Source organism: Phyllobates terribilis, unplaced genomic scaffold (assembly GCF_046119375.1).
Source record: "Phyllobates terribilis strain yellow unplaced genomic scaffold, ASM4611937v1 Scaffold_1__5_contigs__length_1240528914, whole genome shotgun sequence".
Taxonomy (NCBI): Eukaryota; Metazoa; Chordata; class Amphibia; order Anura; family Dendrobatidae; genus Phyllobates; species Phyllobates terribilis.
Window position 1 is genome coordinate 719534433 of NW_027362761.1, and position 25793 is coordinate 719560225.

General features: G+C 41.8%; 1 protein-coding gene across 9 annotated transcripts in view; it reads left to right on the top strand.

Annotated features, from left to right (window-relative positions):
* Positions 1-25793, top strand: part of NFIC (nuclear factor I C) — a 220121-nt gene that overhangs the window by 136294 nt on the left and 58034 nt on the right. For 7 of the 9 annotated variants that reach the window (XM_073686306.1, XM_073686303.1, XM_073686308.1 and 4 more), the window contains exons 3-6: positions 2357-2437; positions 2569-2643; positions 3059-3182; positions 7636-7760. In XM_073686306.1, coding sequence (XP_073542407.1) covers positions 2357-2437; positions 2569-2643; positions 3059-3182; positions 7636-7760 — 405 coding nt within the window. The remainder of the gene's footprint in view (positions 1-2356; positions 2438-2568; positions 2644-3058; positions 3183-7635; positions 7761-25793) is intronic. The other 2 variants (XM_073686304.1, XM_073686307.1) reach the window with 1 other exon arrangement.

The following is a 25793-nucleotide window of genomic DNA, read 5'->3' on the forward strand; positions in this document are numbered from 1 at the left end:
TCACAGCTGTACAATAATAGCTCATAGCTGAAGAATAAAGAACAATTCCAACAATTGCTTTGAAATCCAGGTAGGATTTGAAAGCATTTTCATCAGTTGTTTATTAGAGCAACTTGCTGCGATTCCTATTTTATTACTTTAAAAAGAAAACTTGAGACAATTGAATGACCTCTGTCAACACCATTGTCAGGGAGATATTGATGTCAGGAAAATGTTCTCCCATATTTCCCTGACATGGATATTGACCATTTCTCCCTTTTGTCAGTACCAAGCTGACTCCATAAAAATCTCAGCACAAAGCCCCAATGAACACAGCCATGAGTAAGAGCTCAGACAAACAAATGGCAGTCAAGAGGTGCCACCAAGCTACTTAGAATGCCATCATCTTGTCCCTGAAAGACACAGGGGGTAATTAGTGGCAGGATTGCAATAATTTGTGTAACTGCTGGAGCTTGCTTCCCGAGCTTCAAAGAAGAAATCCATAGACACGCCGACTATGATATGTCCGGCAATAATGGGACCTATATTTTTAGTGGCAGAATCAGCCCAGGCATGTATTCATAGTTTTCCATGGCTGTAAGCAGAATCAGGGAGCTGTAGCGCAAAAACACCAGAATAGCAGACTGCAGCTATGCGATGTGTGGTCTCTAAATGAAAGTAAAATCATAACGGAAAAAATGGTGTCGTTTGCAAGCTTCTGTGATCAACGAGCGATGAGTTAGGGTATGTGCCCACGTAGCGTTTTACAAGCGTATTTCATGCGGAATTTCCCGCAGCGGAAACGCTTGTAAAACGCTTGGTAATCCGCACCCCATGATCCCCAATGAGAATCCGCAAGTTCTATGCCCATGCTGCGGATTCTTTCGCAGCATTTTTGATGCGCACAAAAATCCGCAGCATGTCAATTAATTTTGCGTTTCCGCATGCGGAATTGCTTTTTCAATGCAATAAAAAACGCAAGGCAATTCCGCATGTCGAAAACGCCCGAAAAACGCGCGATAAACGCTTGCGAAATTCCGCATGCGTTTTTCCGGGAAAGGACATGCGGAAATGAAGCGCAAATTTTCCGCTTCATTTCCGCAACGTGGGCACATAGCCTTATTGCAGAAGTTAGCATTTTTAATAAAAATGTACAGGCTGGAGACCGACCCACATAATGTCACCACAAGGGGCATGTGGACAGATCTCCCCTTGGGTATAAGAGAACCCATGGACAATAGAGGAGCTCTCATTGCCAGGGGGGGTATAAGGATTATAAGCAACGGGTCGCGTTCAATAACGCTCAAATCAAACTGGGGAGCCCCTCCTCCACCTATATTGAATCGTCGCAGCGATCTTTATAGAGTAAGTTATCTTCTTTTATCTTATTTATTTTATGTAACTGCTTTTGTATTTTAATGTCTCCTTTGTACCATCCTTGTATATATTTTTCCTAAACACTGCCTCCCTTTTGGATTAAATATAAAGTTTAATAGTTCTGTTTCTTTTGTCCTGTAATTGTTCCCTCCCCACCGCTACCAAAACGCATGCGTCTGGCCAGGCCTGTATTATATTTCAAACTCGGCCGGTGGTGGCAGCGAATAATATTAATAATCGGGCTATCGTGAAGCTGACAGTGACCGTACGGAGGGCGTAAACACGTATTCCATGCTCTGGAACCCAGAGGTGTGACGCCATACGCTCACTGGTTGCTTGCCGATACCTACGCAGTGAGTAGTCTGGATTGTGTGCTCGCGATTATGGACGAAATACAGACAGCGTGACGGCAACGGCGAGATATTGCGTGATCTCCCCGGTGTCGTCCCTGTGATGATCCCTGACAACCATCATTATTGTTCAGGAGATATCCAAAGCCTTGAAAGGGAGTCGGATTTATTGTAACAATGCTGCTCCTAATCATTGGTTTGAGTGAAAGGTTATGGCAGCTGGAGTACACCTCGCTTTTAATAACATATTCCATTGATATATGTATATCAATAGATATAGTATATATCTTAGAGTACATCTCCAAGGTGCATTCTAAGTCTATCTAGTCATCTCTTCCTGGACGGACTTTTCAGATTTTCTGTTATTTTATGAATTTGCATTGCCTGTTTTAATGTACACTTTTATGAGTCGTGCCTGTCTTTATGATGACACGATATACAATTATAACAGTTATCAGTGATATACTTGCTCTGAAATTCTTGTAGCCTATGAAAGCTATTTTAGAGGAATGATCATTTATGGGGTAGCTTTCTGCAATCCACAATTTTTAAGGCTTTACAACGTAAATGTGATAATATACTAATAGATAGATTATTGCTGTCTTTTAGTAGAAATCTTTTGACTCACTTAAAGTATCTTTTTGCTGCAGATTCAGAACAGGATAGCAGCCCCCGCACAGCCATTGGCTCGGACCTGGAGGACACTAAACCGATCAATTTGGGTAAGTACGGTAAGTGATGAGGTGCTGCCTTGTATCGTCCTGGCCGTGCTATTTGTGATGGAAGTGTGTACTTCTGCATCCACCCACATGTATTCTTCACCTCCAAGTCCTGTCACTGCTGTTTTTTTTTGTCTCTGCAGACTTGACGGATTTCCAAGACAGTTTTGTCACTTCTGGTGTTTTCAGCGTGACAGAGTTGATTCAAGTATCTAGAAGTGAGTAAGCAGTCCTTTAGCTCAGAAGAGGAATTGTATTTGTAGTATTTCTGCTGTCATTCTACTTCATAGAGCTCACTTGTATTAGCGCTGGTTGGTTAAGGGTACTGGAATAGAAATCCATTCTTATATAAGTAAACACTGATTTTTCCCATTCTGCAATATCTGGAGATAACATACAATTATTGGCTAAATGCAATATATAGAAATCACTATGTCACATGGGAAAACCTGTTGTTAATGTTACACTTTAGGCAGTGTTTTTGCACGTCATTGGTTTTATTGGATGTTTAATGCAAAGGTGTTTTGAGGTTATTTTGTAAAACTCCTTGTGTTATAGTAAATGAATGGAATCCCCTCCAATGACAAACCTTTTGAATCATACATTTCATTACATATCATTTGTCTTTTACAGTCCCAGTTGTGTCTGGATCAGGACCCAATTTCTCTCTGGGAGAGCTACAGGGACACCTGGCATATGATTTAAACCCTGTCGGAACTGGGATGAGAAGGACCCTCCCTAGCACGTCCTCAAGCGGGTAAGTCCTCTTGTTTGTATGGCTTAACATGCACATCAATATAGGATAAAAATACAAATGCCATCACATAGCACATGAGCACAATTTATTGGCTTGATGCAAAATATTTATTTTATTGATTTTAATATCTGCTATTTCTTAACCTACTTAAGCCGGCCGCACACATTAGATGGCTGTCAGACAAACGATGCTTTGACCGATCATTCGGCTACCAGCCATCTCAGCCAGTTCTCCCGTACACAGCAGCGCTTACTGTGTTCCCCATCAACAACTACCCCAACAATCAGTAGTCCGGGGCCTCCATAAAACTTAGAATGTCGGACGAAACCATTGATATTGGCGGGTTTGGCCGACATTAGTCTAATGTGTATGGGAGCCTTTAGTCATATAATAGGTAAATATGGCACTCCTAGGTACATGGATAGGGTCCCACCCCGTAGTGTATATGGAGAAGAATTTGGTACTCCAGTCTTCAAAGAATATCTGGGAATGTAGCCTTAGTGGACAATGCACGGACGGCTCTTGCTGCAACCAGTTGCCTTGCAGTGATGTCTAGGTCTGAGATTTGTAAGAAGGAAGAGTAAATTTGATATCTTCCTCCTTATGAATAGATTAACGTTCAGTCTTGTTTTTAACATACAGTACAGACCAAAAGTTTGGACACACCTTCTCATTTAAAGATTTTTCTGTAATTTCATGACTTTGAAAATTGTACATTCACACTGAAGGCATCAAAACTATGAATTAACACATGTGGAATTATATACTTAAAAAAAATGTGTGAAACAACTGAAAATATGTCTTATATTCTAGGTTCATCAAAGTAGCCACCTTTTGCTTTGTTGACTGCTTTGCACCCTCTTGGCATTCTCTTGATGAGCTTCAAGAGGTAGTCACCGGAAATGGTCTTCCAGCAATCTTGAAGGAGTTTCCAGAGATGCTTAGCACTTGTTGGCCCTTTTGCCTTCATTCTGCGGTAGAGCTCACCCCAAACAATCTGTGGAGGCCAGGACATCTGGCTTAGCACCCCATCACTCTCCTTCTTGGTCAAATAGCCCTTACACAGCCTAGAGGTGTGTTTGGGGTCATTGTTCTGTTGAAAAATAAATGATGGTGCAACTAAACGCAAAGCTGATGGAATAGCATGCCGCTGCAAGATGCTGTGGTAGCCATGCTGGTTCAGTATGCCTTCAATTTTGAATAAATCCCCAACAGTGTCACCAGCAAAGAACCCCCACACCATCACACCTCCTCCTCCATGCTTCACAGTAGGAACCAGGCATGTAGAGTCCATCCGTTCACCTTTTCTGCGTCGCACAAAGACACGGTGGTTGGAACCAAAGATCTCAAATTTGGACTCATCAGAAAAAAGCACAGATTTCCACTGGTCTAACGTCCATTCCTGGTGTTCTTTAGCCCAAAGAAATCTCTTCTGCTTGTTGCCTGTCCTTAGTAGTGGTTTCCTAGCAGCTATTTTACCATGAAGGCCTGCTGCACAAAGTCTCCTCTTAACAGTTGTTGTAGAGATGTGTCTGCTGCTAGAACTCTGTGTGTCATTGACCTGGTCTCTAATCTGAGCTGCTGTTAACCTGCGATTTCTGGAGCTGGTGACTCGTATAAACTTATCCTCAGAAGCAGAGGTGACTCTGGGTCTTCCTTTCCTGGGGCGGTCCTCATGTGAGCCAGTTTCTTTGTAGCGCTTCATGGTTTTTGCAACTGCACTTGGGGACACTTTCAAAGTTTGCCCAATTTTTCGGACTGACTGACCTTCATTTCTTAAAGTAATTATGGCCACTCGTTTTTCTTTACTTAGCTGCTTTTTTCTTGCCATAATACAAATTCTAACAGTCTATTCAGTAGGACTATCAGCTGTGTATCCACCAGACTTCTGCACAACACAACTGATGGTCCTAACCCCATTTATAAGGGAAGAAATCCCACTTATTAAACCTGACAGGGCACACCTGTGAAGTGAAAACCATTTCCGGTGACTACCTCTTGAAGCTCATCAAGAGAATGCCAAGAGTGTGCAAAGCAGTCATCAAAGCAAAAGGTGGCTACTTTGAAGAACCTAGAATATAAGACATATTTTCAGTTATTTTCACACATTTTTGTTAAGCATATAATTCCACATGTGTTAATTCATAGTTTTGATGCCTTCAGTGTGAATGTACAATTTTAATAGTCATGAAAATACAGAAAAATCTTTAAATGAGAAGGTGTGTCCAAACTTTTGGTCTGTACTGTATATACACTCCTCAACGTTGAAATCGCAACACCAAGAAGGAGAAGTTGTGGAATCATGGAAATCACAGGATAGATAGGCATATTAATGATATTAATGATATGCAAATAATGAAAAAATGGAAACAAAATATTCAAAAACATCTTATTTAGTGTCGAGTATTAGCACCACGCACCGTAATCCCTGCACTTATACGCATTGGCTGCTATCAGTGAGGTTATTAATGGTTGTCTGAAGAATGTTCTCCCACACTGAATGCACTTGGGCACACAAATCATCAAGATCCACTGCTGGCAACTCTCTTTGTAATTGCAATGATCAATGATGACTAATGATGTCCCTCATTGATACTCCATACTTAATAAATCCAAATGTTGTGAACATTTTTTTCTTCATTTTTTCATCATTTGCATATCATTAACTTGTCTATTGATACCGTGATTTCCATAATACATCAACTTTTCCCTTTTTGTTGTTGTAATTTCAATGTTGAATATATAAAGCATATACTGTAGTTAAATTCATGACACATTTAAATGATATGCCTTATATATGCCTCAGGAGAGCCTGTATGGAGCTGCCCGGCCTCAGTGTACCACCATGCAGGTTTTGTCATATTGTACTGTGAAAGCATTGCTTCCCCAGGGATACCAGCATGCATACAGACATGCCATCCTTTCCTCTGTTTCCATGTCATATCAGAGGCATATGAGGGTGCAGTAGTGGACCTAAGTTCCACTTTGTCAGCTCTTATTGAAGCTGTACTACAGCCGTATTTATAAGCCCTGAAGAAGTATTTTTATGTGATTGCACTTGCACTTTACCTGAAAAGCTCTGATGATTCGACAATATTTGCTGAATCCTTATCTTATACTAGTCTATGAGTAAATAACAATAATCTAGTGGTGCAGACCTATGTAAGTTAGCCAATTAAACAAATTAGACAATTAAAAGGAATCCACCACCAGGTTTTTGCTACCCCGGGAGTAGCATCATGTAGGGGTAGAGACCCTGATTCCAGCAATGTGTCACTTACTGGGCTGCTTGCTCTCATTTTGATAGAATCACTGCTTTTTCTGCTGCAAATCTACCAATTATCTGAATGCTGAGTTCTGTATAACCCCGCCCACACCACTGATTGGCAGCTTTCTGTATATGCACAGTGTACACAGAAAGCTGCCAATTAGTGGTGTGGTTACACAGAGATCTTGAATATGCTTGACTACCTGCCAGCAGGTTTACTAATCCTCTAATGACAATCTGTTGCTGATAAAACAAGGATTGTATCTAAACTGCACTAAGCAACCCAGTAAGTGACACATCTCTGGAATCAGGGTCTCTGCCCCTACGTTATACTGCTCTCAGATTATGTGGCAAAAACCTTGTGACAGACTCCCTTTAAAGGGTTTGCTCATAACAGCCAGTCAGGTAACTGCTTTCATAATGTTAGATTACATCTAAATTTTATAACTTTTCCTTAAATTGTCTTAAATGACAATGCCATTGATACAATTAGTACATGTGTTGTGCCTAGCATCTTAAGAGCCCACCACCATTATTGCTTTTGAGAGATGCATTGATTGGAATAGAATGCAGTATTCAGATGTATCTCAAAATCTTGGCTGGGTTTCACCAATCTTCAGTGTTTTTTTAAAGGGGTTGTCCAGCCTTGGGGTACAAGTTTGCAGTCACTCTAAGTGACTACAGACTACAGACTTATGAATCCTCACATCGCGTGCACTGCTCACAGTAAGGATTCTCCGGTGCTGAAAAGGGGCGGTCATGTGACTGCAAGTATGTGATTTGCATACTTCCAGTCACATTCCTACTAGACTGTGTCCGGCCTTCGCTTAATACACTTTCACCCATCTAGTCGACACATGACCGCATGTATGGAAATCACATATTTGTGGTCACGCACCTGTTGCTCTCAGTGCGGGCACCAGAGAATGCTCACAGCATGCAGTGTGCAACGTTAGGATCCACAAGTCTGCAGTCACATGACTGCAGGCTTGTAGCCTAAGACAACCCCTTTGAGGAGGCAGAAATCATGTCACTTTTGACAGTAAGTTGTCAATACTAGTATTTTTTACTCCAGAGAGGAGAGTGATTATCAAGTTCTAGAGATGAAAGTTACTTATTTTAGGATGACATGGTGAATGTCAGTTATATGCGTTCATCAATTTGTTGTTATTGTTCTTTTGAAAGGAGCAAGAGACACAAATCTGGGTCTCTAGAGGATGATGTGGACACAAGTCCTGGAGGGGAGTTCTATACATCTCCATCTTCTCCAACCGGGAGCAGCCGAAACTGGACTGAGGACATGGAGGGAGGTAAGTGATTCAATGTAACGTAGACCTGAAGATATAAAAGTTCATGTATTCAGTATCAATCTTAAAGGAACACTCCTGCATTTTTTATTGCCCTCTTTGTTAGTAATCAGTAGTGAGTGCATTAAAATATTTCCTGTTGCTGTCTTCAGCCGTTTCCAGTGCAGCTCTGGTCTTCTACTGAATCATGTAATGACAATTGTGACCCACCATCTTCTGTTAGGCCTCGAAGTCACTTTCTCAATGTAAGTCTAAGAGACTCAGAACAAAACTCTTTCACTAAAAAAGAAAGTAACGGTCCGCTGTGTTAGCTGGCAAATCAGAGCTGTGGTCACATGATGCAGAAGAGGACCGGAGCAACGCTGGAAACGGCAGAAGACAGCGATGGGTAAATATTCCAATGTACACACTTCACACACGTTACTGATTGCTAACGAAGGGGGCAAGAAAAAAACGCTGGAGTTCTCTTTTAAGGGTCAGTATGAATCAAGTATACTTTCCAGTGCTTTGTATTTATTCTGTCAGAAATCATACAGATTAAATGAGAGTGATTATGTCCATATTGTAGAGGATATGATATATGGAAAACGTATTGAGGGTATATATTGGGGGGATTTCTCAATCTCTTGGCATATAGAGGCATTCATAGTCATAGCTTTCTATGTTAGATGCATAAAAAACGCCGTTTATTACACTTTTCTAAGAAGTTTAAAAAAATGTAATGTATACCAACATTTAAGGACTTAACAAAAACGCTTTCATGTTTTACTTTGGTAGCTGTTTTACTGAATAATATAGTACAGAATAGTATGCTACTGATGATATCAAAGACCACTTGAAATCTGACAGAATAAGTGTGGACAGAGATTAAATTAAATAAGTTTTTTATTTTTATTTTTGAGTAACTGAATTTTTCAGTACAAAAATAAAATACAATTCTATATTAGATTGTCACATTTATACTATATTCCTTCTGCCTCTTGAGATTGGGGATTTTGGTTAAATGGTCATTTGCATCTCTGGTTCATATTTGCTTTGATCACACAGGACATAGAACACTTCATCTAGTATAATTTATTATTGTCATAGCTGTAATTTGCATACAAACTTGCATAACATGGCCAGGCCTGTTTCATTTATTTCTTCAGTAGGGTGCATTAAAGGGGTTATTTCAATATCAATAATGGTTAAACTGCAATGTGCTTGGAAAAAACAAGCAACTTTGCAATTGTAATATTATTAATAATCATCTCCATTCTCAAGAAGAGATGGATTTTTAATTTTCTTGTTGAATGCTCATTGTCTAGGTTACCTACCACATCCACAGACTACTGTTTAGAAGCATGGTGGAGGATGCGTACAAACTCTTTTCAATAAGGTCCTGTAAGAACTGATTGCTGGAGGTAGAATCTGGCTATCTTTAGTGTCCCTGCACTTCCCTGATTCTGCTGCTACATCAGAGAGTGCTCAATTCAGGCCAGCAGGGACCTATGCCACTGGTGCAAACGATCATTCTTCAAGGAGCACACTGCCACTGGCAAACCGGTAGCCACAGGGCAAGGAACCAGTTTTCTCCCGAAGATTAAACCTGAGAACAATCCCTTAAGTCTGATTTATATAGAGGTGTCTTTGACATACTTTTTGTTATAGTATTTGATGTCTCTTTATGTTTCAATATTTAGATCTATCCTCCTATGTTCAGCAAAGGTCATTTTCCTGTCATTATCATGTAGACCTGTCCTCATCATAATGTTGCATAATTTTAGTGATTTTTCACTTATATGCTTTGGTATGCTGTCAGTGAGGTTATTAATGGTTGTCTGAGGAATGTCCTGCCATGTTGAATGCACTTGGGCTGCAAATCATCAAAATCCACTGCTGGCAGCTTCTTTTGTAATTGCTGATCAATGACATCCTAGATGTACTTACTGGAGACAAGGAGATGTTGCAGGCCATGGTAGCATTTGTAGGTCATTTAGTCTTCTGACAGTACAACTAACAACTGGCGTAGTTGTGAACCATATTACTCATTATAAAATTATGGATGCAAATTCTTTGGAAATGGCCTTATATGTTTTCCCAGATTGAAGGGCAGAAGCCATTGTTTCTTTAAGATCATTGCTGCGGTCTTTCCTCCTTGACATTGTGTTAACACACAACTTCATGATGCAGACCTGCTAACTGCTCAAACGGATGCTTTTATAGGGGTGGTCACACTGCTGGTGAACAATCAAACAAGGGCACCTGGCTGCAACTTAACCTCGTAATTCCTAAAAAAGCAGGGTATACTTAATTTTTCATACTCTACTTCTGCATTTTAGCCTATTTTTTGTTAAATAATTAATGACACAATGTAATTTGTAATGTTTTGTTGCTCATCTTTGGTTTTATTAGCCTAATATTAAGACCCACTAAGGACCAGATATACATGCAACTGAGCTGGCATGAAATAAACTACACTGATAAAGTATTGTTGGTTAGTCGGTAATATATGTGACATAGTTATGTACAGTAGTTGTTAAGGATACCTATCACCAGATTTCACACCTCATTTTTTTATTTTATTATTTCAGTTATGAAAAAAAAAAAAAAAAAGTTTTTAAATATAATACATTAAAAAATAACTTGGGAAAGTCATTTGCGCACTACGCGATGTCCGCACGCAGGGTATGCAAATTAGCAATTTCCTGTTGAAAGTCGCTGCCAAGTAGCCTGATTGGAGCTTCCCGGCGTGCTGAGTGGCACTACATTGCTCCCCAGCACTAAACATGATCTTTCACAGTCAGATATGGATGCTTTGGGTAGAGAGATTATGCTCAGTGCAGGGGAATGAAGGAGAACTGTCGTGCAACTGAGGAGGCATTAGTTTTACTTTATTAATGCAGGTGTTACTGCTCTTCAGTCTGCATTACTCTCAATTTTACAAACACTGTTCTCATCGAGACGTTGCTGAGTAGGGCAGTGAGCTCACTTTAGAAAATTGATAGTCATGCAGTGGAGTGACAGTGAAACCTGCTTTAATAGGGTAAAGCTAAGGACCTGCAAGTAGAGGGACTATTTTGCTTTGTTCCTATTTTCTGCCTTCCCTTAATTTCTCTGAGATCATAAGTTTAAGCTGTTCAGAGCAATGAGAGCAGTGCACATGCGCTTGAGAACAATGCACAGAGTGAGCATACACATTAGAACAATGCACAGAGTGAGCATACACATTATAACAATTGTAACACTGTACAGAGTTTTCATGTGCATTAGAACAATTATAACAATGCACATAGTGCACATGTGCACTAGAACAATGCACAGAGTGCCCATGTGCATTAGAACAATACAGAGTGTGTGCATTAGAACAATGTGCAGAGTGTGCATGCATATTAGAACAATGTGCAGAATGCATATGCACATTAGCAATACATACATAGTAAAGCCGAATAAAGACTTGCGTCCATCAAGTTCGACCTGTAAGTTCTGTAGTTGCTAAAGTTGATCCAGAGGAGGGCAAAAACCCCAAATGATTTAGCCAATCTTCACCTGAGGAAAAATTCCCTCCCGACTCTGAAACCAGCAGTCAGAATAAATCCCTGTATCAACTTACTATTTTATTCTATTTTTAAGTATATGCAGAAATCTGCCTGGTATCTAGAAAAGCATCCAGTCCCCGCTTGAACTGGTGTAGTGAATCCGACATTACCGTCTCCTCACTCAGTGAATTCCATATTCTCACTGCTCTTACCGTAAAGAACCCCTTCCTATGCTGGTGCTGAAACCTTTTCTCTTCCAGTCTTAGTGAGTGCCCTCTTGTTACCGTAATATCCCTCCTTTTGAACAAATCCCGGGCAAGGTCTCTATACTGTCCCCTAACATATTTGTACACATTTATTATGTCCCCCCTCAACCTTCTCTTTTCCAGGCTGAATAGTCCTAGTTTTGCCAACCTCTCTGGGTATTGCAGTCCCTCCATTCCCTTTATTAATTTTGTTGCCCTCCTTTGTACCTTTTCAAGCTCATTTATATCCTTTCTATATATTGGGGCCCATAACTGAGCACAGTATTCCAAGTGTGGTCTGACCAGTGCTTTGTACAGTGGAAGAACAATGTTCTCATCCTTTGCAGCTATACCTCTTCTGATACATCCCATTACCCTGTTTGCCCTTACAGCAGCGGCCTGACTTTGGGCACTCCAATTTAGTTTGCTATCAATCAAGATGCCCAAGTCCTTCTCCATCTCTGAATTCCCCAATGATTTCCCATTCAGTGAGTACTGGTGACTTCCATTTTTCCTTCCCATATGTATGACCTTACATTTCTCCTCGTTAAACCTCATTTGCCATTTAATGCTCCACCTACCCAGCTTATCCAAATCCCTCTGAAGGTCTTCACTATCCTCTTTTGTATTAATTGTTTTACATAACTTTGTGTCATCTGCAAATATTGATATTTTACTATTTATCCCGTTGACTATGTCGTTAATAAAGATATTAATTAACATTGGGCCTAGTACAGACCCCTGTGGTACCCCACTAGTGACGCTTACCCAATCTGAGTATATTCCATTTATAGCCACCCTCTGCCTTCTATCCTTTAGCCAGTTAGCTACCCACTTGCAGACATTTTCCCCCAGCCCCATCATTCTCATTTTGTATACCAACCTATTATGTGGCACGCTATCGAACGCTTTTGAGAAGTCGAGATACACGACATCCACTGGTTCCCCCTGATCTACTCGAGAGCTAACCTCCTCGTAGAAGTCAATCAGGTTTGTTTGGCAGGAGCGATTCCTCATGAATCCATGTTGGTTCGGGGTTAATAGATTATTAGCGTCAAGATGCTCCATGATTGCCTCATTAATAAAGCCTTCAAAAATTTTGCCCACAACGGACGTCAGACTCACCGGCCGATAGTTTCCGGCGTCACTTTTTGCTCCCTTTTTGAATATTGGCACTACATTCGCCTGTCGCCAATCAAGTGGTACAGACCCAGTCTCAACAGAGTCCTTAAATATAAGATATAACGGTCTGTCTATCACATTACTTAGTTCCCTTAGTACCCGTGGGTGTATGCCATCAGGTCCTGGTGATTTGTTTATTTTAATGTTACTGAGGCGTTTCTGTACCCCAGCTTGGGTTAGATTTGTCATACTTAGTGGAGGATTAAGTTTGTCACTTCTCATTTCGCCTGTTAGTTCTTTTTCCTTTGTGAAAGTTGACGAAAAAAATTTATTTAATAGATTAGCTTTATCCTCATCTTTCTCTATGATTTTGCCTTCATCACTTTTTATCGGTCCAATATTATTCGATTTAATCCTTTTACTATTTATATACGTAAAGAACAGTTTGGGATTTGATCTACTTTCCCTAGCAATACGTCTCTCTGTTTCCTCCTTTGCTATTTTTATTTGTTTTTTGCAGGTTCTCGTTTTTTCCTTGTAACACATTAGTGCCTCCTTGCTGTTTTCCTGTTTTAATCTCTTGAATGCCTCTTTTTTGCTATTTAACGCCCCTTTTACGTTCTTATTCAACCATATTGGTTTCCTCTTATTTCTGGCCCTTTTATTCCCATACGGTATATACCTCTCGCACTGAGTATTCAGAATTCTTTTGAAGGTTTCCCATTTACTATTCGTATTTCCTTGATTAAGAACTTTGTCCCAGTCTATAAGTTGAAGGTTTTCTTTCAGCTGATCAAACTTCGCCCTCCTAAAGTTTAATGTTTTAGTTGTTCCCTTATTGATAACCCTACTGAAGGGCATTTTGAAATTGATAATATTATGATCGCTATTACCTAGGTGCCCCCCTATCTGTACCTCAGTTATTCTATCAGGCCTATTAGTCAATATTAAGTCCAACACTGCCTTCCCTCTCGTTGGTTCCTGCACTAGTTGGGAGAGATAATTATCCTTGATATTTGTCAAGAACCTTTTTCCTTTCTGCGATCTACAGGTTTCTGTTTCCCAGTCAATATCCGGGTAGTTGAAGTCCCCCATTACAATCACCTCATTATGTTTTGCTACTTTGTCTATTTGTCCTAATAGCAGTTTCTCATTCTCCTCTGTTATATTGGGTGGCTTATAGCAGACCCCCAGTAATATTTTATTATTATTTTTTGCCCCCTCTATCTCTACCCACATGGACTCGACCCCCTCTTCTCCCTCTCCTATATCTTCCCTTAGTCTGGGCTTTAGACGTGACTTTACATATAAGCAGACTCCTCCGCCCTTCCCCTGTTTCCGGTCCCTTCTAAATAAACTATAATCTGTTAAATTTACCGCCCAGTCGTAGCTATCGTCTAGCCAAGTCTCTGTTATACCTACGATGTCATACCTCTCCTCCGATATAAGCGCCCGCAGCTCATCCGCCTTATTGGTCAGGCTTCTTGCGTTGGTCAGCATGCAAGATAAAACTTTGGGGTTATTTAGCATCCTATTCTTCTCTAACGATCTAACTGTACTATCCCCACCCCCCTCTCCACCCTCATTATATTCACTTCTCCCCTTCCCCCTTGCTTGCCTCACATCCCACCTATTTCCTTGGTTTCCCCCCCCCCCCGTCTCTAGTTTAAAAACTCCTCCAACCTATTAGCCATCTTCTTCCCCAGCACCGCTGCACCCTCCCCATTGAGGTGCAGCCCGTCCCTACGGTAGAGCCTGTAGCCGACAGCGAAGTCGGCCCAGTTCTCCATGAACCCAAACCCTTCTGCCTTGCACCAACTCTTTAGCCACTTATTCACCTCCCTAACCTCCCGTTGGCGCTCCTGTGTGGCTCGCGGGATTGGTAGTATTTCTGAGTGAGCATACACAAGTACGCATGTGTATTAGAACAATGCACAGAGTGAGCATACACATTAGAACAATGAACAGAGTGTGCATGTGCATTAAAACAATATACAGAGTGTGCATGTGGATTAGAACAATTGGAACAAGGCACAGAGTGCTCATGTGCATTAGAACAATTAGAACAGAGTGAATGTGCATTAGAGCAATGTATAGAGTGTGCATGTGCATTAGAACAATTAGAATAATGCGCAGAGTGCACATGTGCATTAGAATAATGCATAGAGTTTGCATGCGTATTAGAACAATGCACAGAGGGCCCATGTGCATTAGAACAATGCACAGAGCGCGCATGTGCGTTAGAACAATGCACAGAGTGCGAATGCGCATTAGAACAATGCACAGAGTGTGCATGCGCATTAGAACAATGCACAGAGCGCTTGTGCGTTAGAACAATTAGAGTAATGCGCCGATTGCACATGTGCATTAGAATAATGCAGAGTTCCCATGCATATTAGAACAATGCACAGAGTGCCCATGTGCATTAGAACAATGCACAGAGCGCTTGTGCGTTAGAACAATTAGAGTAATGCACAGAGTGCACATGTGCATTAGAATAATGCACAGAGTTCGCATGCGCATTAGAACAATGCACAGAGTGCACATGTGCATTCGAATAATGCACAGAGTTCGCATGCGCATTAGAACAATGCACAGAGTGCTCATGTGCATTAGAACAATGCACAGAGCGCGCTTGTCTGTTAGAACAATGCACAGAGTGCGAATGTGCATTAGAACAATGCACAGATTGTGCATGTGCATTAGAACAATTAGTGTAATGCGCAGAGTGCACATGTGCATTAGAATAATGCACAGAGTTTGCATGCGCATTAGAACAATGCACAGAGTGCACATGTGCATTAGAACAATGCACAGAGCGCTTGTGCGTTAGAACAATTAGAGTAATGCACAGAGTGCACATGTGCATTAGAATAATGCACAGAGTTCGCATGCGCATTAGAACAATGCACAGAGTGCACATGTGCATTCGAATAATGCACAGAGTTCGCATGCGCATTAGAACAATGCACAGAGTGCTCATGTGCATTAGAACAATGCACAGAGCGCGCTTGTCTGTTAGAACAATGCACAGAGTGCGAATGTGCATTAGAACAATGCACAGATTGTGCATGTGCATTAGAACAATTAGTGTAATGCGCAGAGTGCACATGTGCATTAGAATAATGCACAGAGTTTGCATGCGCATTAGAACAATGCACAGAGTGCTCATGTGCATTAGAACAATGCACAGAGCGCGCTTGTCTGTTAGAACAATGCACAGAGTGCGAATGTGCATTAGAACAATGCACAGATTGTGCATGTGCATTAGAACAATTAGTGTAATGCGCAGAGTGCACATGTGCATTAGAATAATGCACAGAGTTTGCATGCGCATTAGAACAATGCACAGAGTGCCCATGTGCATTAGAACAATGCACAAAGCACATATGTACATTAGAACAGCACAAAGCACATATGTACATTAGAGCAATGCACAGATTGCGCATGCACATTATAACAATGCACAGAGTGTGCATGCGCATTAGAACAATGCACAGAGTGCTCATTGCATTAGAACAATGCACAGAGTGTTTATGTGCATCAGAGCAATTAGAACAATGTGCAGAATGCGCATGTGCATTAGAAAATTAGAACAAGGCACAGAGTGCACATGTGAATTAGAACAATGCACAGACTGCTCATGAGCATTAGAACAATTAGAACAAAGTGGATGTGCATTAGAACAATGCATAGAGTGCGTATGTGCATTAGAGCAATTAGAAAAGAGCGCATGTGAATTAGAACAATGCACAGAGTGCTCATGAGCATTAGAACAATTAGAACAAAGCGCATGTGCATTAGAACAATGCATAGAGTGCGCATGTGCATTAGAACAATGAGAAAAGAGCGCACGGGCATTAGAACAATGCATAGAGTAGAGGGAATGCTGAGAAGCTGTTCCAACAACACAATGGCGGAACGAATATGAAGAAAATAATTTAGATATATATGTTTAGTTGTGTTAAATAGATATTATCTAAGTATATTAGTTAAATACTACTAGAAGGGTAAATTACATGATTGGTCCCTTTAAACATTTTCAGGACTGGTACATTTCGAACCTTTAAAATTAATCTGGGAGCGATAATATTTTTTATTTTTGCCCACGTAGCTATATTAGGGTTTGTTTTTTGCAAAATAAGTTGTATTTGTCAGTGGCACCATTTGGGGTAGATATTACTTACTATCTTACTTTTATTGGAGTCTTCATTGTGAGAAACAGAAAAGAAAATGCAGTTCTGCTGTTGTTTGAGAGGTGTGATGTGCAAAAGAAACAGCAATTATGGATTTTTTTAAACCTCGTTCACTATCCAATTTAATTGACCTGTTATACTAATTCTAAGGGTCAATATGAAAAGGACAATATCCAATTTATATAATTTTTTTTTGTTTGTTTTATTACTTTACACAAAAAATCGATTTAAAAAATAATAATTTTTGGGTGGCGTTGCCATATTTTGATTCCCATAACTTATTTTACCATAGACAGAGTTATATGAGAGCTTAATTTTTGTGGAGCAAGTGGTAGTTTCCCCTGGTACAATTTTGGATACTTATGATTTTTAGTCCCTTTTTATTTAATTCTTCGGGAGGCTGAATGAGCAAAAACTCATTCTGGTATTGTTTTTTTGTATTTTTTCTTTATACTGTTCCCTGTGTGGGATAGATAATCTTATAGTTTTATAGCATGGTTTATATACAGTACAGACCAAAAGTTTGGACACACCTTCTCATTTAAAGATTTTTCTGTATTTTCATGAGTATGAAAATTGTACATTCACCCTGAAGGCATCAAAACTATGAATTAACACATGTGGAGTTATATACTTAACAAAAAAGTGTGAAACAACTGAAAATATGTCTTATATTATAGGTTCTTCAAAGTAGCCACCTTTTGCTTTGATGACTGCTTTGCACCACTCTTGGCATTCTCTTGATGAGCTTCAAGAGGTAGTCACCGGAAATGGTCTTCCAACAATCTTGAAGGAGTTCCCAGAGATGCTTAGCACTTGTTGGCCCTTTTGCCTTCACTCTGCGGTCCAGCTCACCCCAAACCATCTCGATTGGGTTCAGGTCTGGTGAGTGTGGAGGCCAGGTCATCTGGCGTAGCACCCCATCACTCTCCTTCTTGGTCAAATAGCCCTTACACATCCTGGAGGTGTGTTTGGGGTCATTGTCCTGTTGAAAAATAAATGATGGTCCAACTAAACGCAAACCTGATGGAATAGCATGCCGCTGCAAGATGCTGTGGTAGCCATGCTGGTTCAGTATGCCTTCAATTTTGAATAAATCCCCAACAGTGTCACCAGCAAAGCACCCCCACACCATCACACCTCCTCCTCCATGCTTCATGGTGGGAACCAGGCATGTAGAGTCCATCCGTTCACCTTTTCTGCGTCGCACAAAGACACGGTGGTTGGAACCAAAGATCTCAAATTTGGACTCATCAGACCAAATCACAGATTTCCACTGGTCTAATGTCCATTCCTTGTGTTCTTTAGCCCAAACAAGTCTCTTCTGCTTGTTGCCTGTCCTTAGCAGTGGTTTCCTAGCAGCTATTTTACCATGAAGGCCTGCTGCACAAAGTCTTCTCTTAACAGTTGTTGTAGAGATGTGTCTGCTGCTAGAACTCTGTGTGGTATTGACCTGGTCTCTAATCTGAACTGCTGTTAACCTGCGATTTCTGACGCTGGTGACTCGGATAAACTTATCCTCAGAAGCAGAGGTGACTCTTGGTCTTCCTTTCCTGGGGCGGTCCTCATGTGAGCCAGTTTCTTTTTAGCACCTGATGTTTTTTGCAACTGCACTTGGGGACACTTTCAAAGTTTGCCCAATTTCTCGGACTGTCTGATTTTCATTTCTTAAAGTAATGATGGCCACTCGTTTTTCTTTACTTAGCTGCTTTTTTCTTGCTATAATACAAATTCTAACCGTCTATTCAGTAGGACTATCAGCTGTGTATCCACCTGACTTCTGCACAACACAACTGATGGTCCCAACCCCATTTATAAGGCAAGAAATCCCACTTATTAAACCTGACAGGGCGCACCTGTGAAGTGAAAACCATTTCCGGTGACTACCTCTTGAAGCTCATCAAGAGAATGCCAAGAGTGTGCAAAGCAGTCATCAAAGCAAAAGGTGGCTACTTTGAAGAACCTAGAATATAAGACATATTTTCAGTTGTTTCACACTTTTTTGTTAAGTATATAATTCCACATGTGTTAATTCATAGTTTTGATGCCTTCAGTGTGAATGTACAATTTTCAAAGTCATGAAAATACAGAAAAATCTTGAAATGAGGTGTGTCCAAACTTTTGGTCTGTACTGTATGGTAATTACAGTGATACCCAATCTGTATATTTTTTGCATTTTACAATTATTGAACAACAAAACCACTTTTTAACAAAAATATTATTTTATCTTTATATTCTGAGAGAGCTCTGTGAGGGATTTTTTTTGGTGTAGAGCTGTTGTTTGTGTTGTTACCATTTTGATATATTTTTATTTAATTTTTTGGAGAAGTGGGATAAGCGAAAACAACGATTTTGACTTTGTTTTTTAAATATTTTTTTGCAGTGTTCACCATACAGCAAAATATCGATATAGTGTTATAATACACATTATTTACAAACACTGTGATGCTAAATATGTGTAGTTTTTAAGGACCATTTATTTTTTCCACATTACATTATTTTTAGTGTGAAAACAGGGATTTTGATTAACCTGTTTTTACTTTTTTTGTTAAACACTTAAAAATATATTTTTTTACAATATTTAATACAGTAGTCCTTCAAGAGGATTTGAATATATGATTATGCACTGTTACTTTATCCTTTCAGTGTTTTACTGATAGATTGCTTATTAATCCCAGCCTCTAGTGCAGGGATGTCAAACTCAAAATACACAAAGGGCCAAAATAAAAAGCTTGGACAAAGTCGAGGGCCAACCAGTATACAGCATAATGGCCCCGCATAGTGCTCCATTTAGTATAATGGCCCCACATAGTCCTCCATACAGTATAATGTGCCTCACATAGTCCTCCATACAACATAATGGCCCCGCATAGTGCTCCATTTAGTATAATGGCCCCACATAGTCCTCCATACAGTATAATGTGCCTCACATAGTGCTCCATTTAGTATAATGGCCTCACATAGTGCTCAATTTAGTATAATGGCCCCACATAGTGCTCTATATAGTATAATGGCCCCACATAGTCCTCCATACAGTATAATGTGCCTCACATAGTGCTCCATTTAGTATAATGGCCTCACATAGTGCTCAATTTAGTATAATGGCCCCACATAGTGCTCTATATAGTATAATGGCCCCACATAGTGCTCTATATAGTATAATGGCCCCACATAGTGCTCCATGAAGTATAATAGCCCCGCATAGTGCTCTATTTAGTATAATGGCCTCACATAATGCTCTATATCAGTGGTCCCCAACCTTTTTTGCACCAGGGACCGGCTTGAAGCAAGATCATTTTTCCATGGCCCAGCAAGGAGGGGGTGGGGTGGGCGGGGCTTTGGTCATATGGGGGCGGGGTAATGGAGGGATTTGGAGTTTAGTGCATACTTATCATATAGTGTAGACCAGGTCCCCGCCAGGAGCTATGCCAGGAGCCCCACATAATGTGCTGTGCCAGGAGCCGCATCACTGAGGCCCCATCACGCCCTGCAGCAGGACAGGGCAGCTGTCCTGACAGCTGCTGTTCAGCTGCATTTACTTCATCCCAGGGGCGGACACAGACTGTAGTGGGCCCCTGTGCAAGAAATTTTTGGGGGCCCCCCCCGCCCTTCATAAGGCAACAAAGTTATGTAATCATAACCCCCCCATGTGCATCTCTCACCCCCCATGTGCAGCTCACCCCCGTGCATCTCTCATCCCCCTCCGTGCATCTCTCATCCCCCTCCGTGCATCTCTCATCCACCCCCCGTGCATCTCTCACCCCCCCGTGCATCTCTCATCCACCCCCCGTGCATCTCTCATCCCCCCCGTGCATCTCTCATCCACCCCCCGTGCATCTCTCATCCCCCCCGTGCATCTCTCACCCCCCCCGTGCATTTCTCATCTCTCCCCTCCCTCCCATGTGCATCTCTCATCTCTCCCCTCCCCCCATGTGCATCTCTCATCTCTCCCCTCCCCCCATGTGCATCTCTCATCTCTCCCCTCCCCCCATGTGGATCTCTCATCTCTCCCCTCCCCCATGTGCATCTCTCATCTCTCCCCTCCCCCCCATGTGGATCTCTCATCTCTCCCCTCCCCCATGTGCATCTCTCATCTCTCCCCTCCCCCCCATGTGGATCTCTCATCTCTCCCCTCCCCCATGTGCATCTCTCATCTCTCCCCTCCCCCCATGTGCATCTCCCATTCCCCCCACTCCTAGTTAATTGTATTTAAAAAAAAATAAAACTTGTTATACTTACCCCCATGCGATCCCTGCAGAATCCTGGCGCTCGTCCAAATCGCTGACACCAGGTTCTCCTGACTTCCGGCCATGTGACGGCGCCGTCACATGACCGGAAGTCAGGGGAATCATGAAAGTGCTGCCGCAGCAGCGCAGCGCTAAGATGTCCCGGACCCGGCGCTTAGCATGCGGCCGGGGGCCCCATGAGGAGAGAGACGCACAAGACGGGGGCTCCGAGGGGGCTCCTACCGGCCGGGCCCCATACTGGAGTCAGGGCAGTCATGCCCTGATGGCGGCCCTGCTGGAGGCTGGAGGGGCCCCCTCTCCCCGCGGACCGGCTGAAAAACCCCAACGGCCCGGTCCTGGTCCGCGGACCGGCGGTTGGGGACCTCTGCTCTATATAGTATAATGGCTCCACATAGTGCTCCATACAGTATAATGGCCCCACATAGTGCTCCATACAGTATAATGGCCCCACATAGTGCTCCATTTAATATAATGGCCCCACATAGTGCTCTATATAGTATAATGGCCCCACATAGTGCTCCATAAAGTATAATAGCCCCGCATAGTGCTCCATTTAGTATAATGGCCTCACATAATGCTCTATATCGTATAATGGCCCCACATAGTGCTCCATACAGTATAATGGCCCCACATAGTGCTCCATACAGAATAATGGGCCTCACATAGTGCTACATTTAGTATAATGGCCTCACATAGTGCTCAATTTAGTATAATGGCCCCACATAGTGCTCTATATAGTATAATGGCCCCACATAGTGCTCCATAAAGTATAATAGCCCCGCATAGTGCTCCATTTAGTATAATGGCCTCACATAATGCTCTATATAGTATAATAGCCCCACATAGTGCTCCATACAGTATAATGGCCCCACATAGTGCTCCATACAGTATAATGGCCCCACATAGTCTTTCATTTAATATAATGGCCCCACATAGTGCTCTATATAGTATAATGGCCCCACATAGTGCTCCATAAAGTATAATAGCCCCGCATAGTGCTCCATTTAGTATAATGGCCTCACATAATGCTCTATATAGTATAATGGCCCCACATAGTGCTTCATACAGTATAATGGCCCCACATAGTGCTCCATACAGAATAATGGGCCTCACATAGTGCTACATACAGTATAATGGTCCCATATGGTGCTCCATTTAGTATAATGGCACCACATAGTGCGCCATTTAGTATAATGGCCCCACATAGTGCTCTGTATTGTATAATGGCACCACATAGTCCTCCATACAGTATAATGGGCCTCACATAGTGCTACATACAATATAATGGTCCTCCATGGTGCTTCACACAGTATAATGGCCCCATATAGTGCTCTATACAGTATAATGGTCCCACATAGTGCTCCATACAGTATAATGGCCCCACATAGTGCCCCATGCATTATAATGGCCCCACATAGTGCTCCATTTAGTATAATGGCCCCACATAGTGCTCCATTTAGTATAATGGCCCCACATAGTGCTCCATACAGAATAATGGGCCTCACATAGTACTACATACAGTATAATGGTCCCATATGGTGCTCCATTTAGTATAATGGCACCACATAGTGCGCCATTTAGTATAATGGCCCCACATAGTGCTCTGTATTGTATAATGGCACCACATAGTCCTCCATACAGTATAATGGGCCTCACACAGTGCTCCATACAGTATAATGGCCCCACATAGTCCTCCATACAGTATAATGGGCCTCACATAGTGCTACATACAATATAATGGTCCTCCATGGTGCTTCACACAGTATAATGGCCCCATATAGTGCTCTATACAGTATAATGGTCCCACATAGTGCTCCATACAGTATAATGGCCCCACATAGTGCCCCATGCATTATAATGGCCCCACATAGTGCTCCATTTAGTATAATGGCCCCATATAGTGCTCCATTTAGTATAATGGCCCCACATAGTGCTCCATACAGTATAATGGGCCCCACATAGTGCTCTATACAGTATAATGGGCCCCACATAGTGCTCCATACAGTATAATGGACCCCACATAGTCCTCCATACAGTATAATGGACCCCACATAGTCCTCCATACAGTATAATGGCCCCACATAGTGCTCCATACAGTATAAAGGCCCTACATAGTCCTATATACAGTATAATGGCCCCACATAGTGCTCCATACAGTATAATGGCCCCACATAGTGCTCCATGCATTATAATGGCCCCACATAGTGCTCCATACAGTATAATGGCCCCACATAGTGCTCCATACAGTATAATAGGCCCCACATAGTCCTCCATACAGTATAATAGGCCCCACATAGTGCTCCATATAGTATAATGGCCCTACATAGTGCTCCATGCAGTATAAAGGCCTCATATAGTCCTACATACAGAATAATGGGCTCCACATAGTTATCATAGTTATCCATACAGTATAATGGGCCCCACATAGTGCTCCATACAGAATAATGGGCCCCACATAGTGCTCCATACAGTATAATAGCCCCACATAGTGCTCCATACAGTATTATGGGCACCACATAGTCCTCCATACAGTATAATGGCCCCACATAGTGCTCCGTACAGTATAATGGGCCCCACATAGTCCTCCATACAGTATAATGGGCCCCACATAGTCCTCTATGCAGAATAATGGCCCCACATAGTCCTCTATGCAGAATAATGGGCCCCACATATTTCTCCATACAGTATAATAGCCCCACATAGTGCTTCATACAGTATAATGGGCCCCACATAGTCCTCCATACAGTATAATGGCCCCACATAGTCCTCCATACCGTATAATGGCCCCACATAGTCCTCCATACAGAATAATGGCCCCACATAGTCCTCCATACAGTATAATTGGCCCCACATAGTCCCCCATACAGAATAATGGCCCCACATAGTCCTCCATACCGTATAATGGCCCCACATAGTCCTCCATACAGAATAATGGCCCCACATAGTCCTCCATATAGTATAATTGGCCCCACATAGTCCCCCATACAGAATAATGGCCCCACATAGTCCTCCATACAGTATAATGGCCCCACATAGTCCTCCATACAGTATAATGGCCCCACATAGTCCTCCATACAGTATAATGGGCCTTACATAGTGCTCCAAACAGTATAATGGGCCCCACATAGTCCTCCATACAGTATAATGGCCCCACATAGTCCTCCATACAGAATAATGGGCCCCACATAGTCCTCCATACAGTATAATGGGCCCTACATAGTGCTTCATACAGTATAATGGCCCCACATAGTGCTCCATACAGTATAATGGGCGCTACATAGTGCTCCATACAGTATAATGGGCACCACGTAATGTTCCATACAGTATAATGGCCTCACATAGTGCTCCATACAGTATAATGGCCCCACATAGTCCTCCATACAGTATAATGGGCCCCACATAGAGAGCCATACAGTATAATGGGCCCTACATAGTGCTTCATACAGTATAATGGCCCCACATAGTGCTCCATACAGTATAATGGCCCCACATAGTCCGCCATACAGTATAATTGCACCACATAGTCATCCATACAGAATAATGGGCCCCACATAGTCCTCCATACAGTATAATGGCCCCCACATAGTCCTCCATACAGAATAATGGTCCCCACATAGTCCTCCATACAGTATAATGGCCCACATAGTCCTCCATACAGAATAATGGCCCCACATAGTCCTCCATACAGTATAATGGGCCCCACATAGTCCTCCATACAGTATAATGGCCCCACATAGTCCTCCATACAGTATAATGGTACCACATAGTCCTCCATACAGTATAATGGGCCCCACATAGTCCTCCATACAGAATAATGGTCCCCACATAGTCCTCCATACAGTATAATGGCCCCACATAGTCCGCCATACAGTATAATGGCCCCACATAGTCCTCCATACAGAATAATGGGCCCCACATAGTCCTCCATACAGTATAATGAGCCCCACATAGTCCCCCATACAGAATAATGGCCCCACATAGTCCTCCATACAGTATAATGGGCCCCACATAGTCCTCCATACAGAATAATGGGCCCCACATAGTCCTCCATACAGAATAATGTGCCCCACATAGTCCTCCATACAGTATAATGGGCCCCACATAGTCCTCCATACAGAATAATGGCCACCACTGGCATCGCAGGCCAAATATACTTACCCTGCGGGCCACATTTGTCCCTTGGGCCAGAGTTTGACATGTGTGCTCTAGTGTGATCTAATAGACCAGGGGTGGGCAATTAATTTTCCTGACGGGCCACATGAATGACCCTGACTGTTGTGGAGAGCTGAAACAATACGTTGAAATTAATTCTGCTCAATATTAATATATTAATTATAATTATTTGTATTATTATATTATTTATTAATATTATTTATATCACTTAACCCTTTCACCGCCTTGGGATTTTCCTTCCGTTTTTGTGTTTTAGTTTTTTGCTCCCCTTCTTCCCAGAGCCCTAACTTTTTTTATTTTTCCATCAACATGGCGGTATGAGGGCTTGTTTTTTGCAGGACGAGTTGTTTTGATTTTGCCATATAATGTACTGGAAAACAGGAAAAAAAATTCCAAGTGCAGTGAAATTGCAAAAAAAGTGCAATTCCACAATTGTTCTTTAGATTTTTTATTCACCATGTTCACTAAATGCTAAAACTGACCTCGCAAAATGATTCCCCAGATCATTACAAATACGCACATCCCAAACATAGGT